Raw genomic sequence first — 15,715 nt, 5'->3', positions numbered from 1 at the left:
TATCGTAACTAGTTTATGATTATCCATTAAGGTTTGGTCAAAATATCAAAAACCCTTTTTTTCCCCTTTTTAACCCTTTTTTTAAGATCTAGACTTTAATATTTGTGGGGTGTAAAATTACACGATAAAGTACACCCTCGAGTATTAAAGATACAAGGTGTAAATAAAGGCAATTTTAAAATTTAGACTTTAGAATGGTTAGGATTTAACCCAAAGAGGTAGAGACTCCTTCACGAAAGAAGATCTGCCTTGAACCTTAGAAAAGACCAATGAATGGAAACTTGACCTAGAAGAACAATCAAACAAATAATGCAGCTTACCTAATGTAGGGTGCACTGGGGGTGATGCGTCTTCCCCTTGCACAACCAGTCCCTTACTCAGACTCTCGCAGACCATAGGTTCCTAGTAACCATAATACTGGGTGGCGACTCAAAAGAACCGAGCAAAACACAAATAATAACAAAAAAATTGCCAGCCGATGCCGCACGGATTTTACAGCGTGCGACACCTTATATCACCAAACCATTGTTATCTTTTCAGAAACTCTGTGATGATAATCATGTTTGTTTTGAATTTCACGATTCTCTGTTTTATGTCAAGGATCTCATCACCAAGGAAGTTTTCCTTTTCAGTCAAAGTAATGATGGTCTTTATATCCTCTCAATTTCTTCTGCTACATTAGTTCCTCAAGCTTGTTAGTCTCCTTACATCTCTGCAACTACTGACATGTGGCATCGTCATTTGGGTCAACCAACCCCTCACATTTTAGATCTACTAGTTTCTAGCAATAAAATCATATGTACTTCTAGATGTTCTTTTACTTAGTGTCGAGCTTGTCCTTTAGGCAAGTTGTTGCGTCTATCATTGCGACTTACAGGTCACAAAACTACTACCCCACTTGATTTAATATTTAGTGATGTTTGGGGTCTTGCCCCTATGTTTTCTTCTAATGGCTTTTGTTACTTTGTTATGTTTGTCGATGCACATACCAAACATATATGATATTATCCACTTATTGCCAAATCTAATGTGTTTTTCACCTTTCAATGTTCTCAAACACTTGTTGAATGTTAGTTTTTACTTAAAATTAAATCTGTTCAAACTGATTGGGGCGGTGAATATTGTAAGTTAAATAAATTCTTTCAAACCATTATTATTCATCATCGGTTAATTTGTTCTCATACTCATGAATAAAATGACACTGTTGAGCGGCGTCATCAACATATTGTCAAAATTGGCCTCACTCTTTTATTAGGCCAATGTAGTGCACCATTGTGATTTTTAAACTATGCTTTTGAATCATCGATTTATCTTATTAATCACATTTCTACTCTTTTTCTTCAAAATAAATCTCCGTTTGAGTATTTGTTTCATCGTACTCCTGATTATAATTTTTTGCATACTTTCGGGTGTTTTTGTTTTCCCTTTTTGAGTTTATATCATGCTCACAAATTGGATTTTCATTCTTTACCAAGTGTGTTCTTAGGATATAGCTCATCTCATCTTGGTTATCATTGTCTTGATTTAGCTTATCATAGTATTTATGTCTCCTATCATGTTTGTTTTCATGAAAATATCTTACATTCTGCAAACTTTGAATAGATAACAATGCCCTAGTACCCTCCACATAGCCTACACACTTTCCACCCTTGCATCCTTCCTAATTCTTTCAGCCTACCACTTTACCAACCAATCAAAACATCACCTATGTTCTACCCTCTGCCGCACCCCAACAGACCCCCACTTGCCCACAGCCTCTGCCTCCGCTTCACCCCCACCCAGCCTTGCCATATTATCATTAGCTGCTTGTTTTTCAAATGATCATTATGTAAGAACAGGTTCCCCATTACCAAATGCCCTTGCCTTCAGGTCTGACATTGTAGAATAGCCTAGTTTTGTAGCAGCTTGTCGGTGTCTACTACCTAGTCCAATCCTTCCACCATTTCTCCAACCGACCTGCAACTCTGTGTAGACCTTTTCTCATGTCCTCTCCAGCAACTTCCAGGTACTAGCTCTCCTTCTCCACACCTAACTACTCACCAACATCCTATGGTTCTTTATCCTTGACAGCCTAGGACAACATTATCCATATCAATTACCACCGCCCTTGTTACCTCCTTCAGTCATGTAGTTTCTCTTCCTACTTATTAGCCACTTGTTTTTAATGATGCTAAAAAGTATGAGGCATGGCATAGTGCTATGCATGAGAAAATTCAAGCCTTAAATGCTAACATAACTTGGACCTTAGTCTTGTTTCACCCTTCAATGAATGTTGTTGGTAGTCAGTGGGTGTACAAGATTAAACACAGATTTGATGGCTGCATTCAGAGGTATAAGGAGTATCTTGTTTCTAGAGGCTTTACTTAACAAAAAGGTATTGATTACTCTAAAATCTTTAATTCTGTTATCAAATAGGAGATTGTTAGATTAATCTTCTCCATTGTTGTTTCATGTGATTGGAAAATTCATTAGTTTGATATCCATAATGCCTTCCTCAATGGCGTTCTTGATGAGGAGGTCTTCAAGAAACAACCTCCAAGTTTTTTAATTCTACTCTCCTCTCTCATGTGTGTCGATTGCATAAATCTCTATATGGTTTAAAACAGGCTCTATGGGCTTAATACACTCGTTTGAATGATTTCCTGCTATCTATTGGTTTTCATGCCTCTAAGGTGGATACCTCATTGTTTATCTTCTCTGTTGGTGCTGATATTTGTTATCTTTTGCTCTATGTTGATGATATTCTGCTTACAAGTAGCAACTCTTTTTTGCTTCAACGCCTCATACAGCTATTAAGCTCAAAATTTAAGCTTCGCGACTTTGGTATTGTTTATTATTTTTTAGGCATTGAGATTCAACTTACTAGTATAGGTCTTATACTTTGATAACATAAATATACACTTGACATCCTCACTCGGGCTAGTATGTTATCTTGCGAATCTGTTCATACTCTATATCTACATCCAAAACCTACCATATTGCCAGATCCTTTATTTTTTGATGCTACACACTTTTATAAAATTATGGGTGCTCTTTAATATCTCACCTTTATGAGACCATATATTTGCTTTGCTAGGCTTTTATTTGAGAGGATGTGTTAGAGAATAATATAAATTATATCTTGGGGTTTTAACCCAAAAGCTTAAGCTGTTAGGTGAGGCCCCAATATACGATTTATATTATTCTCTAACACACTACTTCAAGTGAAAGCTCTTTGGGCTTGAAACTTGCACCCAGTCACATTACTTTATGCTTAATGTTTTTCTTAAATAAATAAGGATAGTGAGATTCGAACTCAAGACCGCTTGGTCATCAAGGCTCTAATATCATATTAAAGAACCATCTCAACCCAAAAGCTTAAGTTGTTTAGGTGATGTACTAAGATATGATTTATATAATTCTCTAACAATGCTCCTACAAATTCTAATTGGGTTGCTATTAAATGCATCTTGTGTTATCTTAAGGATATGGCAACTCATGACCTACATATTACTTGTAGTTCTTTATTTACTTTATATGTCTTTACAGATGCAGATTAGGTACGTAGTGTTGATGATAGAAAACCTAGGTGATTATCTTGTGTTCTTTGATTAGATGCATATTTCATGGAAATTAGGAAAGTAACGTACAGTTGCTTGCTTTTCTATTGAAGCTGAGTATAAAGCGTTAGCCAATGACACTACTAAGGTTATTTGGCTTCAATATTTATTATGAAATCTTAAGATTTCATCTATTTCTGCTCCTATCATTTGGTGTGACAACCTTGGTGCCATTTATTTGTTTGCAAATCATGTTTTTCATGCTCGCACAAAACATGTTGAGGTTGATTATTATTTTGTCTGAGATAGAGTTGGGAAGAAGGAGATTTAGATTCATTTTATTTCCTTTCATGATCAACTTACAGATGTCTTTACTAAACCAACTTCCTACTACTTCGTTTACTGTTTTTCTTTTCAAGTTTTGGGTTGATCCTCCACCCTCAGCTTGGAAGGGCATATTATAGAAAATATTGTAGTCATACTCTTGTGTGGTAACCTCCAACATTACTATTATATATTGCCCTATATATACATATAAAAAGGATTAGTTATTAGTTAACCAATAGATTAAGCCTCCTAATTATTCTCAACTTATTCTATATAATCCCCACATTTTCAATAGGATGTGTTACCACTGATTCCTTTGTTCTCCTCACAGTTTTCAAACTCCATTGCTTCAATTACTTCTCAACAGCTCCCACCTTAATTTCCTTCCATTTGATTAGAAATGGCATACAAGATCAAAGTATGGTGCTTACTACTTGTCCTATTGAAGCTGGAGTCAATTCTGCAAAATTGTGCTAATGCAGCTCCACAGGTGCCATGTTTTTACATTTTTGGAGACTCATTGCCGGATAGTGGCAACAACAACCACCTTGTAACAACTTCTAAAGCCAATTACCGCCCACATGGAATTGACTTCCCTAATGGAACCACCGGAAGGTTTACCAATGGCCGAACCACAGTGGATATAATTGGTGCTCTCTTCTCATCTCTGCTTGCGCATTATTCCTCACATATTAGTTTAGAAATGGAATTTTTTCACATATAACACTCTGGCATTTGCAGGTGAACTTTTGGGTTTTGACAAATTTATTCCGCCATTTGTAACTGCTAGAGGCAGAGACATACTGGTTGGTGTTAACTATGCATCTGGGATTCGTGATGAGAGTGGAAGGGAATTGGTACCCAATATTTTACATTGTGGTTATTTTTTGCCTCTGATTTTTTTACAGCGTCCTTTGATTTAACTTATGTCTTCTTCTTCTTCTTTTTCCTATTTTTGTTTACATGTTCCAGGGTGATAGAATCAGCCTAAATGAGCAATTGCAAAATCATGCTGCTACATTCAATCGCTTGATTCAATTACTAGGGACTAAACAGGCAGCAACAAATTACCTTAATAAGTGCTTATATTATGTCAGCTTGGGCACTAATGACTACATAAACAACTACTTCGTGCCTGGTAATTATATAACAAGTCGTTTATATACCCCAGATCAATATGCCAAGGTTTTAATTGACCAATATAGTCAGCAAATAAAGGTTGGTATTACAGTCCATTTCACTTTCTAGTTTGATTCGAATAATTATTAGAGAAATTTTATGATGCTCAAATTATAACTATTGATAACTACTCGTAGACATAAGAAAAAACAAGTAAGCTAGTAGTAGTTTAACTAGTAATAGTAAAGTGGTACGAAGTGAACTAGGAAAAGAGACATCCTTGGTTTGAATCCTATTACTTATATTTTCTGATCTACATGTAAATGTGCGATCAATTAGGCATCTCGAGTTGATGAACTCTGTTTCATTGCTTGGCTTTTAGGAGTAGCTACTCACCTGTGAGTCGTGTCCGTGAATATGTCATTGGTGATAAGGGGAAAAAAAAACATGAGAAAAAATCACATTTCATCTTACAAAAAAAGTATAAGAATATTTTCAGCTATTAAAAAAAAAAAGTATAAGAATATTTTCAGCTATTCAAAATTATTTTTTTAATTATTTTTTTTGTTTTTCTCTCCTGGAACATTATAAATTTTTTTTAATAATTGTATTATGTACATTTGTTTATGCATGATAGTCCGCATGTATTTCATTTTGTTAGTGATTTTTATGTCTTTTTGTTTCTATTTTTCTTCAGTGTTTGTACCTCTTCGGAGCCAGGAAAATTGCCTTGCCTGGACTTGTACCATTAGGCAGCATTCCTTGCGCTTCTTCTACTCTATGCCACAACAATCTCTCTTGTGTGGCCAATATAAACAACGCAGTCCTACCTTTTAACGCAGGACTCTTTTCACTTGTTCATCAACTGAATAAAGAGTTGAATGACACACGCTTTATATATTTGAACGTTTCTGGAATGTCATCTAGCGATCCTTCTGTGCACGGTAAGTCGTCAACAATGTGGAGAAATTATTATATACTCGGATTTTATAGAAATCATTTCCGATTGATACATCTTCTTTTATTCTTTAGATTATGATGTTCTTTGAGATATTTGATTTATCGTATTTGGTCAATTTGAATAATTGACTTAAAAACCAATGGTGTTGGTGAATGTTACAATTTTCTTCTTCTTCCTTTTGGTTTGGATTATTATTTTACATAACAACATGTCAATCGAATCGAAGTAATATATTCATTTAAATTGCATTTTAATGATGTAAATTTTCTTACAAATTTTTATATATCAAGATTGAATTTCGTTCTGATCAGATCTTAAGCAAATTAATCATATTATTATTGGTGTATTTATCAGAAATTTGTTTCTTGCAGTAACTTATCTGCGTTTCTTTTTTGTATGACAGTCGATTGGATTATATTAATATAAGAAAGTATTCAATATGTCTAGAGTTGTACTGTCTACTATAACATTAAGATTGGATTCATGAATAATTTTCATGGTGGGTTTCATATTTATGCGGGAGGGGGAATCAACTACCGGTAATCCTAATTACCTTACAATTTCTCGCAATGCTTTTATTGCTGTAAATTAACTACTATTTCGCTCTTGGTAATGAAAGTTTGTTTTGTACGTAACAGGGTTTAGGGTTACAAACGTTGGATGTTGTCCTGTACTTGGTAGTGCATGTATTCTAGATTCAACCCCATGCGTAAACAGGACTGAATATGTATTCTGGGATGCAATTCATCCCACCGAATCTTCGAACCAATTCACTGCTAGAAGATCGTATTCTGCTTTTCTTCCATCTGATGCTTATCCATACGACATCAGCCATTTAGTTAACATGCAGATCTAAGTCAAGAAAGATAATATTCCAGAGATTATATAATAAACTGATGATAAAATTATGTAAAGCAGCAGTGCAATAATAGATGCTGTAACGTGTACTTGTACCTCAAGAATAACTAGATCGGTCATGTAGAAAGCTCGGCATATTCAAATGCTCTACCAATACATCCAGAAATTCCAACCCAGAAAATTGGAATGAACCTCCGAATCTGATCACTATAACATTCATTTGAGAAAAGATGTTGCTGCAGCCACCTATCCCAGTTAACTTCGAAGGAAAAACAGTGGTAGTTGTTCAATTATTAATGACGCACGATGTCCAGACTACTCAAAGTAGCTTTAACTTTCTATTTATCGTTATACACTGCGTCAATTAACCACTAACCACTCAAATTGTTTTAGCCAACAGCAATCCATCAGATCATCGTTTCAAAGCTTTTGAGCACAACCACCACATCTTGCTGACAAATCTTTGGATACAAGGTTTAAAATTTATAATTTGATTTGAATTTCTATAGGATTTAGTGCTTTGATGAAGTATTAAAGCTGGTTACAATGATGTTTGAGGTTTTGGGTGACATTTTTTTTTTATTTGACGATGAGGTTTTGGGTGACATTTTTTTTTTATTTGACGAGAAGCACAAATACAGATATGGTATCAAATATGGAGGTACGAAAACTCTCAAAAATGTATGATGAAATATGTCAAGGATACTTCATTTTTTAATGTTATATATATAAAAAAATTCTACTTGATTGAAAATAAAAAAAAATACCTTAAAGAATCAATAAAGGATCCATATGTTCAAGCCATAAGAGATTCCACCACCTGATTATTCTATTCCACAAGATCCAAGACAAAGGATAGTGAGAAAGAATATGATTTTTAGTTTCACAGGTACAATTGAGAAGGGGCATAAATCTTCATTAGTCGACAAAATCTTTCATTTTGCTGGGAAGGAACGAGTGCACAACATGTTATGCAAGGCTAGCCACAACAACATCTCAGATTTTGGTGAAGAAGAATTCTTCTAAATGTCTGCAAGGAATGGTTTAAATCCAAGGATCAAGAGACTGTCCAAAATCCAGCACTTATCTTCTTTATACTTGTGCAGGTGAGCACTGTTAAGAATCTCAATTAAGCTATCAAGTTGCTTCAAATCATAGCTCATGAGATCTCGATTCCAGGTGAAGTTCCACTGTCAACAGATATCATCCCAAAAACCCATACTATTGACAGGCTTATTTTTTTAAGATGATAAGTGATACAGCCGCAGATAGGGTACTCAGACGCAGGTTTGTTACCAATCTTGCTAGAAATAATGTTCAGGACTGCTGAGCTGGAATTTTATTTTTTATTTAATTTTTGATTTAATCAATTCTGTTCCTATTCTCTTGTTCTTGCTGCTATTTCGCTGCTCTGTTATTTCCATTATCAATTGATCATGGCTTGAATGTAGGACCATGATCGTAGGAGTTTGTTATGTATCAGCTCTATAAATTGAGCTGCAGTTATAAATAAAGTATTCAAGCTTTTCATTCATCAATCTCTTCTTAAACACAAGCATTATTCTTTGTTATTTTTGTTGTTCAGTATCACTGCAACAACGACAGGTACTCAGACGCAGGTTTGTTACCAATCTAGACATCATCCCGGGAGTGAACAGTAGCACCATACCCTATTTGAAGCTTGCAATTTTCTCAAAGAGTAGAAGAGGCATGGTCATCATATTTAATGGTTAGGGAAATATCTGACCAGACGATGGAGAGACGCTTGGAGAACACATGTAGCCCATTTTTAAAAGGTGGCGATGATCCTGAGCCCAACCTCCACAACCATTTGAAGAGAAGAGCTTTATTTTTTACTGCAACTAATCCAATTCCAAGCCCTCCCTTTCGCCCTCCTTACAACCACTTTCCAGGCAATCTTATGCACTTTCTGTTTGTCCGAGGTACTTGACCATAGGAATTGATACTTCATAGCCATAATTTGTCTCACCACACCCTTTGAAATACAAAATAAAGATATGTAGTAGATGGGAAGAAATGACAAAACACTCTTGATCAAGCATACTCTTCCTTCCATTAAAAGCAGTTTACCCTTTCAAGATTGAAGCCTCGTCCGGATCCTTGAAATAACTGGCTTTCATGTAGTGATCCTTTTAGGAAAAGCACCTAATGGTAACCTAAATATTTGAATGGCAAGGAATCAAATTTACAGAAAAGAAGGTTTGATAGGCCAACAGTGTATGCCTCATCAACATTAATCCCAACCACGAAGCTCTTGTGGAAATTGACCCTCAAACTACAGCATTTACAGAACCACCTAAGAGTTCTTTTAGTATTCAGCAAGCTTTGAACATCATTTGGGATAAAGAATAGGGAGTCATCTGCAAATTACATATGAGTAATCTGTAAACCTCTCCCTACTTCAATTCCTAATAGTAAACCGGCCTTAGTGCCTCTACTGATCAGAACATCTAGGCCTTCAACCACCATGTTAAAAAGGGATGGAGACAGAGAATCTCGTTGCCTAAGGCCACTTATCGCATCAAATTCTACAGATAGAGAGCCATTGATTAGGCTAAACAATCTAGAAGTTGAGATGCATTCCTCAATCCATTTATGCCAGCAATCCTCAAAGCCCATGTATTCCATAACCTTGACCAGAAAATCCCAAGAAATGGAATTCCTTTGCTCCTCCTAGTGTCCATGACCTCCTTTGTAATCGTTGCTTAATCTAAGATGTATCTGCCTGTGATAAAAGCAGACTGAGGAATGCTCACAATACCATTCATAACTTCTTTTAGTCTATTACCAAGGATGTTTGAGATCATATTATACAAACCATTTATCAAATTGATAGGCCTGTAATCCCCAAAGCTAATGCTGCCTTTCTTTTTAGGAACCAAGGTGATTTAGGAGTTGTTAATACTGTTCGGAAGTTTACCCCTTTGAAAGAACTCTGAAACCATTATTAAAATGTCATTCTTCAACAAATTCCAAGACCTCTTGTAAAAGTTGAAGTTGAAACCATTAGGACCTAGCTAGAGCTTTTGAACCATCACAACTGAATATAGCTTCTTAGAGCTCCTCCATAGTTATATCTCTTTCCAGAGAAGCACCTGAAGATACACTAAGCTTTTTACAACCATTATATCCCAAAAGAAGTATGAAAACAGGTGGTTGAGAGAATAGCTTAGAGAGCTGCAGAACTTGTCACACTGGCAAGCTAAACAGGAAACCCTTTCCAGAAGCCACATGGAGAGCAACAAGGAAGCTGCAATTGATTCATACTGACATTGCAGGACCACAAAGGACACCCTCTCTAAATAGGAGTCTGTATTATGTTGTCTTCATTGATGATTACAGCCGAATGTGCTAGATTTTCTTCTTGAAGCACAAGTCAGAGGTAGCACATGTGTTCTGGAATTTCAAAGCCAAAGTTGAAAATGAAAGTGGCTGAAAAATTCAAGCCCTCAGATCAGACAATGGCAAGGAATACACTTCCAATGCCTTCAACATTTTTTGTGAGGAAGGAGGCATTCATCATCAGCTAACAACTCCATATACTCCTCAGCAAGACGGAGTTAGTGAGAGGCGAAACAAGTTCATATTGGAAATGACAAGATGCTTGCTACATGAGAAGAATTTACCAAAGAAATTCTGGGCAGAGGCTGCAAACACTGCTGTGTTCTTGCAAAACCGATTGCCTACAAGAGCCTTGAAGGATCAAACACCCTTTGAGGCATGGTATGGTTACAAACCATCTCTGAATTTTCTTAAGGTATTTGGATGTTTGTGCTTCACCCTTGTTCCACAGGTCAAGAGGGATAAACTTGACAAGAAAGCACTTCCAGGCATTTTTGTTGGCTACAGCTTAGTTTCAAAGGCTTATAAGATTTTCCAGCCACAAACTGGAAAAATCGTTATAAGCAGAGATGTCCAATTCCTGGAAGATGAAGAATGGGACTGGAACGATGCAATCAAAGAAGATTCAGCCTCTCCAAAAGGCAATTAACCCATAGAACCCAATCCACAAACATTATTCCCAGGTAAAATCATGATAGAGGATAAAAAAAACTTGACTTTTGAATCTTATATTCTCATCTCCTTATCTCATAGCTAAGAGGGACTCAAACTCTTGTATTTATTATGTCCTTTATTTCTTTGCATGTATGCCGTTTCACTCTCTTTTATTATTATTATTATTATTATTCATTTCTTAATTTTTATTTTTATTTTTTTTTAAAATATGTTGAAAATAAAGGGTAAAAAATAGGGTAAGAAAAAGATTTTTGCATAATTTTGAAGCATTTATTGCTTATATACATTCGTAATTATACTTCTATCAAAAACCCAAAACAAATTAATTCTTTTTTTCCTAATTAAGTCCACTATTATCAACTATAATATTATACTCAAGCTCGTATAATTTTAAGTAAGTAAAATCAATTGATCCTACTAAAAAAAAAAAAGTAAAATTAAAAAGTCCAAAAAAAAAAATTGGTCGTTAACTTCAGGACCCGTGGGATTAGTCGTGGTGCGCGCAAGCTGGCCCAGACACCCATATTAATCTAAAAAAGTAATTAAAATCAATTGATCCTACTCATAGAACACAATCCACAAACATTATTCCCAGGTAAAATCATGATAGAGGATAAAAAAAACTTGACTTTTGAATCTTATATTCTCATCTCCTTATCTCATAGCTAAGAGGGACTCAAACTCTTGTATTTATTATGTCCTTTATTTCTTTGCATGTATGCCGTTTCACTCTCTTTTATTATTATTATTATTCATTTCTTAATTTTTATTTTTATTTTTTTTGAAAATATGTCGAAAATAAAGGGTAAAAAATAGGGTAAGAAAAAGATTTTTGCATAATTTTGAAGCATTTATTGCTTATATACATTCGTAATTATACTTCTATCAAAAACCCAAAACAAATTAATTCTTTTTTTCCTAATTAAGTCCACTATTATCAACTATAATATTATACTCAAGCTCGTATAATTTTAAGTAAGTAAAATCAATTGATCCTACTAAAAAAAAAAAAGTAAAATTAAAAAGTCCAAAAAAAATATTGGTTAAAATTTAATTTGGTCCCTCTAAAGTCATCAATATTTGCTTCTATACCTTAAAATCTCTCAATGCTACCGTTGTGGTTTTCTAAACGTTTCAATGCCACTCCCAACCATCAACTAAACTATTTTTTAAATTTGCTTTTTGAGTTTTTTAGGTTTCTAAATGCATGTGATAACATAGATGTTGATTTGAGAGGGAAAGATGAGAGAAAAATCATAAAAATAAAACAAAAATGTGATAAAATTAACCTTCTGTTAGTTTTTAATAATGAAGAGCAAAATTTAAACTAGAAGAGTAGAACTGGAAAGTTGATAATCTATATGCACAAAAAAAATAGTTTATCTAAATATTTCGTAAGAAAACGATCTTATATATCATTCTTGAGGTACAAGTACACGCATGTTACAGCATATTGTCAGACAGTTTTTTTTTTTTTTTTCGTTTACGTACACGCATGTTACAGCATATTGTCAGACTGTTTTTTTTTTTTTTCGTTAGAAGAAGTCATATTATTAGACTGCTGTTTTGCATAATTTTATCATCGTAACAAAGTGACCAAGACCATCTTATTTTCTATAAATTATTTATTATATTATTTATAGAATATTATCTTCCTTGACTTAGATCTGCATGTTAACTGATTAAATGACTGATATCGGTTGGATAAGCATCAGATGGAAGAAAGGCATTGTACGATCTTCTTGCAGTGAATTGGTTCAAAGCTTCGGTAGGATGAATTGCATCCCAAAACACATATTCAGTCCTATTTTGGCATGGGGTTGAGTCTTGAATGCATTGGCCATCACTACGTGCTGGACAACATCCAACGTTTGTAACCCTAAACCCTGTTATGCACAAAACAGACAATTTCCATTGCTTAGAGCCAAATAGTAATCATTAAAACAAGAAATTATTAGGTATACTGTGAATCGTACTCCTACTGAGCAATTCCTCGTATTAATAAATTGTAACATCCTCCACCAACAGGTTGGATGACTTACCGAGCACAGAAGGATCGCCAGATGACATCCCAGTAGAATTCAGGTATATAAAGCGTGCGTCATTCAACTCTCTATTCAGTTGATCAACAAGTGATACAAGTCCTGCGTTAAAAGGGAGGACTGCGTTGTTTATATTGGTCACACAAGAGACATTGTTGTGGCATAGAGTAGAAAATGAGTATGGAATGCTGCCTATTGGTCCAAGTCCAGGCAAGGCAAGTTTCCTGGCTCCTAGGAGGTACAGAAGCTGAAGAAAAATAGAATCAAAAGACATAAATTCACAAAAAAGATAAATTGAAATATATATGGGCTATAATGCATAAATTAAGGTACAAATACAATTATTAAAAAACATTTATAGTTTTCAAGCTCTAACTACGAATTCTCATTCAGTAAAATAGATGGATACAAGAATAAGAGAAAAAACCACATCTAGTCCCATAAAAAATGATAAGTATTTCTTATATTTTTCTCTCTTTCTTCTTGTATCCAAGTATCAATGTTTATATTTTAAGCATCATAAAATTTCTCCCGAAACGACACGGATAGTAATACCAACCTTTATTTGCTGACTGTACTGGTCAATTAAAACCTTGGCATATTGATCAGGGGTGTATAATCGGCTTGTTGTATAATTGCTAGGCATGAAGTAGTTGTTTAAGTAGTCATTACTGCCCAAGCTGACATAATATAAGCACTTATTAAGGTAATTTTCTGCTGCCTGCTTAGTCCCTAGTAATTGAATCAAGCGACTCAATGTAGTAACATGATTCAGCAATTGCTCATTTAGGCTGATTCTATCACCCTGGAACATGTCAACAGAAATAGGAAAAGAAGAAGAACAAGATAGAAGTTAAATCATAGGACGTTGTAAGAATGTTCAGAGGCAAAAAATAACTACAACGCAAATTATTTGGTACCAGTTGCCTTCCACTCTCATCACGAATCCCTGCTGCCCCAGATGCATAGTTAACACCAACCAATATTTCTCTGCCTCTAGCAGTTGCAAATGGTGGAATAAATTGGTTAAAGCCCAAAAGTTCACCTGCAAATGCCAAAATGTAACACCATCTGAACCGTATCCGTATGTGCAAATAAATTGTTCTGCTATGATCACGGTTAAGGGGATTTTGACATATAAATTCTATGATGCAAGAGAGATAGACACGAGAAAAGAGAGAAAAAACAACAAAAAAAAAACTAAAAATAATTTTTTAAGAACAAGAAAGATACTATTATCATTTTGAACATCTATATGATTTTTTCTCCTCTCATATACTGTAGCATTATAAAGTTTTTTCTATGCATGCTGTTCTACCAATTCACAACCTTTGACTAAATACTGCGTGTAATTCTTGAACTATATTTCATGAGAGACGATGTAATTTATTCTTAAACAATAATATATAATGAAACTTTACGTGAAGCTATTAATTAATATATTTGGATATACTATGTGATACACAAGACCTAAACTGATATAATTTGGTATATATGAGACAAATTATTTTGCATTTCGAAACTAATATGAAAGTGATAACGTGCAAGGAGATGAGAAGGGATCACCAATAATGTCCACTACGGTTCGGCCATTAGTAAACCTTCCGGTGGTTCCATTAGGGAAGTCAATTCCATATGGGCGGTAATTGGCCTTGGCAGCTGTGACAAGGTTGTTGTTGTTGCCACTATCGGCCAACGAGTCTCCAAATATGAAAAAACAAGGCACCTGTGGAGCTGCATGAGCACAATTTTGCAAATTCGACACCAACTTCAATAGGACAAGTAGTAAGCACCATACTTCGATCTTGTATGCCATTTCTAATCAATTTGCAGGAAATTAATGTGGGAGCTCTTGAGAAGTTATTGAAGCAATGGAGTATGAAAACTGCGAGGAGAACAAAGGAATCAATGGTAACACAGCCTGATGAAAACATTGGGATTATATAGGGTTGGAAGAGGAGTGCAATGCTACAGACATGGTAGCAGTAAATTATTTATATTATTATTATTGTTGTTATAATAGTTCACTTTGAATATTTACTTTTAGGTTATTTACATTATTATTATTATTATTTATATGTTTTGAATATTTGAATATTTACTTTTGCTCATATTTTTTTTTTAAATAGCTTTCTTAATTATCTTTTCTTTATTTGGCTATGACAAATGATTAAAACTACTTTTATGAGATTTTGAAATCAATTATTACTTTTAAATAAAATTTCAGACATTGAGTCCCTCTACATCTTTACTATTCTTATTATTTCTAGAAATTATCAAACTCTAGTTTCCACCATACATTGCATCAATAATGAAAACTAAAAAGTTTTATAGTCTAGCATTTGTTCAAAATAGACATGTTTACTCCCCAAGGTATATAGCCATGAGCAGTAAATTTATGTTATTTCCAGAAAAAATGGAAAAATAACGATAAAAAAAACTTTTTCACTTTATTTTTTTAATTTGATATCTTGAATAATCGCAAGTCAACTCTTACATGTCCACAAGTTATCTTGATTACGTGTACACAATTTTTGAAACCATAAATATCTTTGATTCTTTCCAAATATGGAGTGATTGACTAAGAAAGCGTCATTTTCTTTTTCCTTTTCTTTTTTTTTTCCTAAGAAAAAAAGAACATTCATATATAGTAAAGGATTTCTAAGGAAATTATTAGAATTTAAATGAACTATAACAGATAGGTGATAATATAAATTGTATGTATTAAAAAAATGACAACAAAATTGGTAAGATTTTTTATATTTCCTTTTTAAATTAAATACTGAGGATACTAATGTTTTTTTTTTTAATTGATGATATATTATTCCTAT

General features: G+C 34.2%; 2 protein-coding genes across 2 annotated transcripts; one reads left to right on the top strand and one right to left on the bottom strand.

The window, feature by feature from the left end:
- The first annotated feature begins 4,109 nt into the window (after nt 1–4,109).
- LOC105140996 (GDSL esterase/lipase At1g29670-like) lies at nt 4,110–6,958 on the top strand. The gene is made up of 5 exons (XM_011048052.1): nt 4,110–4,516; nt 4,608–4,723; nt 4,839–5,084; nt 5,683–5,929; nt 6,585–6,958. Exons 1-5 carry the CDS (start codon nt 4,267–4,269, stop codon nt 6,800–6,802), a joined length of 1,077 nt encoding a protein of 358 aa, XP_011046354.1. The 5' UTR covers nt 4,110–4,266; the 3' UTR covers nt 6,803–6,958.
- A 5,262-nt stretch (nt 6,959–12,220) lies between these two features.
- LOC105140995 (GDSL esterase/lipase At1g29670-like) lies at nt 12,221–14,807 on the bottom strand. Its single transcript, XM_011048050.1, has 6 exons — nt 14,451–14,807; nt 13,805–13,929; nt 13,444–13,689; nt 12,885–13,131; nt 12,340–12,728; nt 12,221–12,274 (listed from the first exon to the last, which is right to left on the bottom strand). Exons 1-5 carry the CDS (start codon nt 14,698–14,700, stop codon nt 12,517–12,519), a joined length of 1,080 nt encoding a protein of 359 aa, XP_011046352.1. The 5' UTR covers nt 14,701–14,807; the 3' UTR covers nt 12,221–12,274; nt 12,340–12,516.
- Nucleotides 14,808–15,715: the final 908 nt, after the last annotated feature.

The sequence above is a fragment of the Populus euphratica genome, unplaced genomic scaffold (assembly GCF_000495115.2).
Source record: "Populus euphratica unplaced genomic scaffold, PopEup_1.0 scaffold318.1, whole genome shotgun sequence".
NCBI classification, from domain to species: Eukaryota; Viridiplantae; Streptophyta; class Magnoliopsida; order Malpighiales; family Salicaceae; genus Populus; species Populus euphratica.
This window is presented reverse-complemented; position numbering and strand designations above follow the sequence as displayed.

Excerpts from the sequence above, each read along its gene's own strand:
- LOC105140996 (XM_011048052.1), top strand. The coding sequence starts at position 4,267 with ATGGCATACAAGATCAAAGTATGGTGCTTACTACTTGTCCTATTGAAG. Across the intron at positions 4,517-4,607 it reads AACCACAGTGGATATAATTG|GTGAACTTTTGGGTTTTGAC; the intron begins GTGCTCTCTTCT and ends TGGCATTTGCAG. Across the intron at positions 5,930-6,584 it reads TAGCGATCCTTCTGTGCACG|GGTTTAGGGTTACAAACGTT; the intron begins GTAAGTCGTCAA and ends TGTACGTAACAG.
- LOC105140995 (XM_011048050.1), bottom strand. The coding sequence starts at position 14,700 with ATGGCATACAAGATCGAAGTATGGTGCTTACTACTTGTCCTATTGAAG. Across the intron at positions 13,690-13,804 it reads ATGAGAGTGGAAGGCAACTG|GGTGATAGAATCAGCCTAAA; the intron begins GTACCAAATAAT and ends GACATGTTCCAG. Across the intron at positions 13,132-13,443 it reads AGTACAGTCAGCAAATAAAG|CTTCTGTACCTCCTAGGAGC; the intron begins GTTGGTATTACT and ends ATTTTTCTTCAG.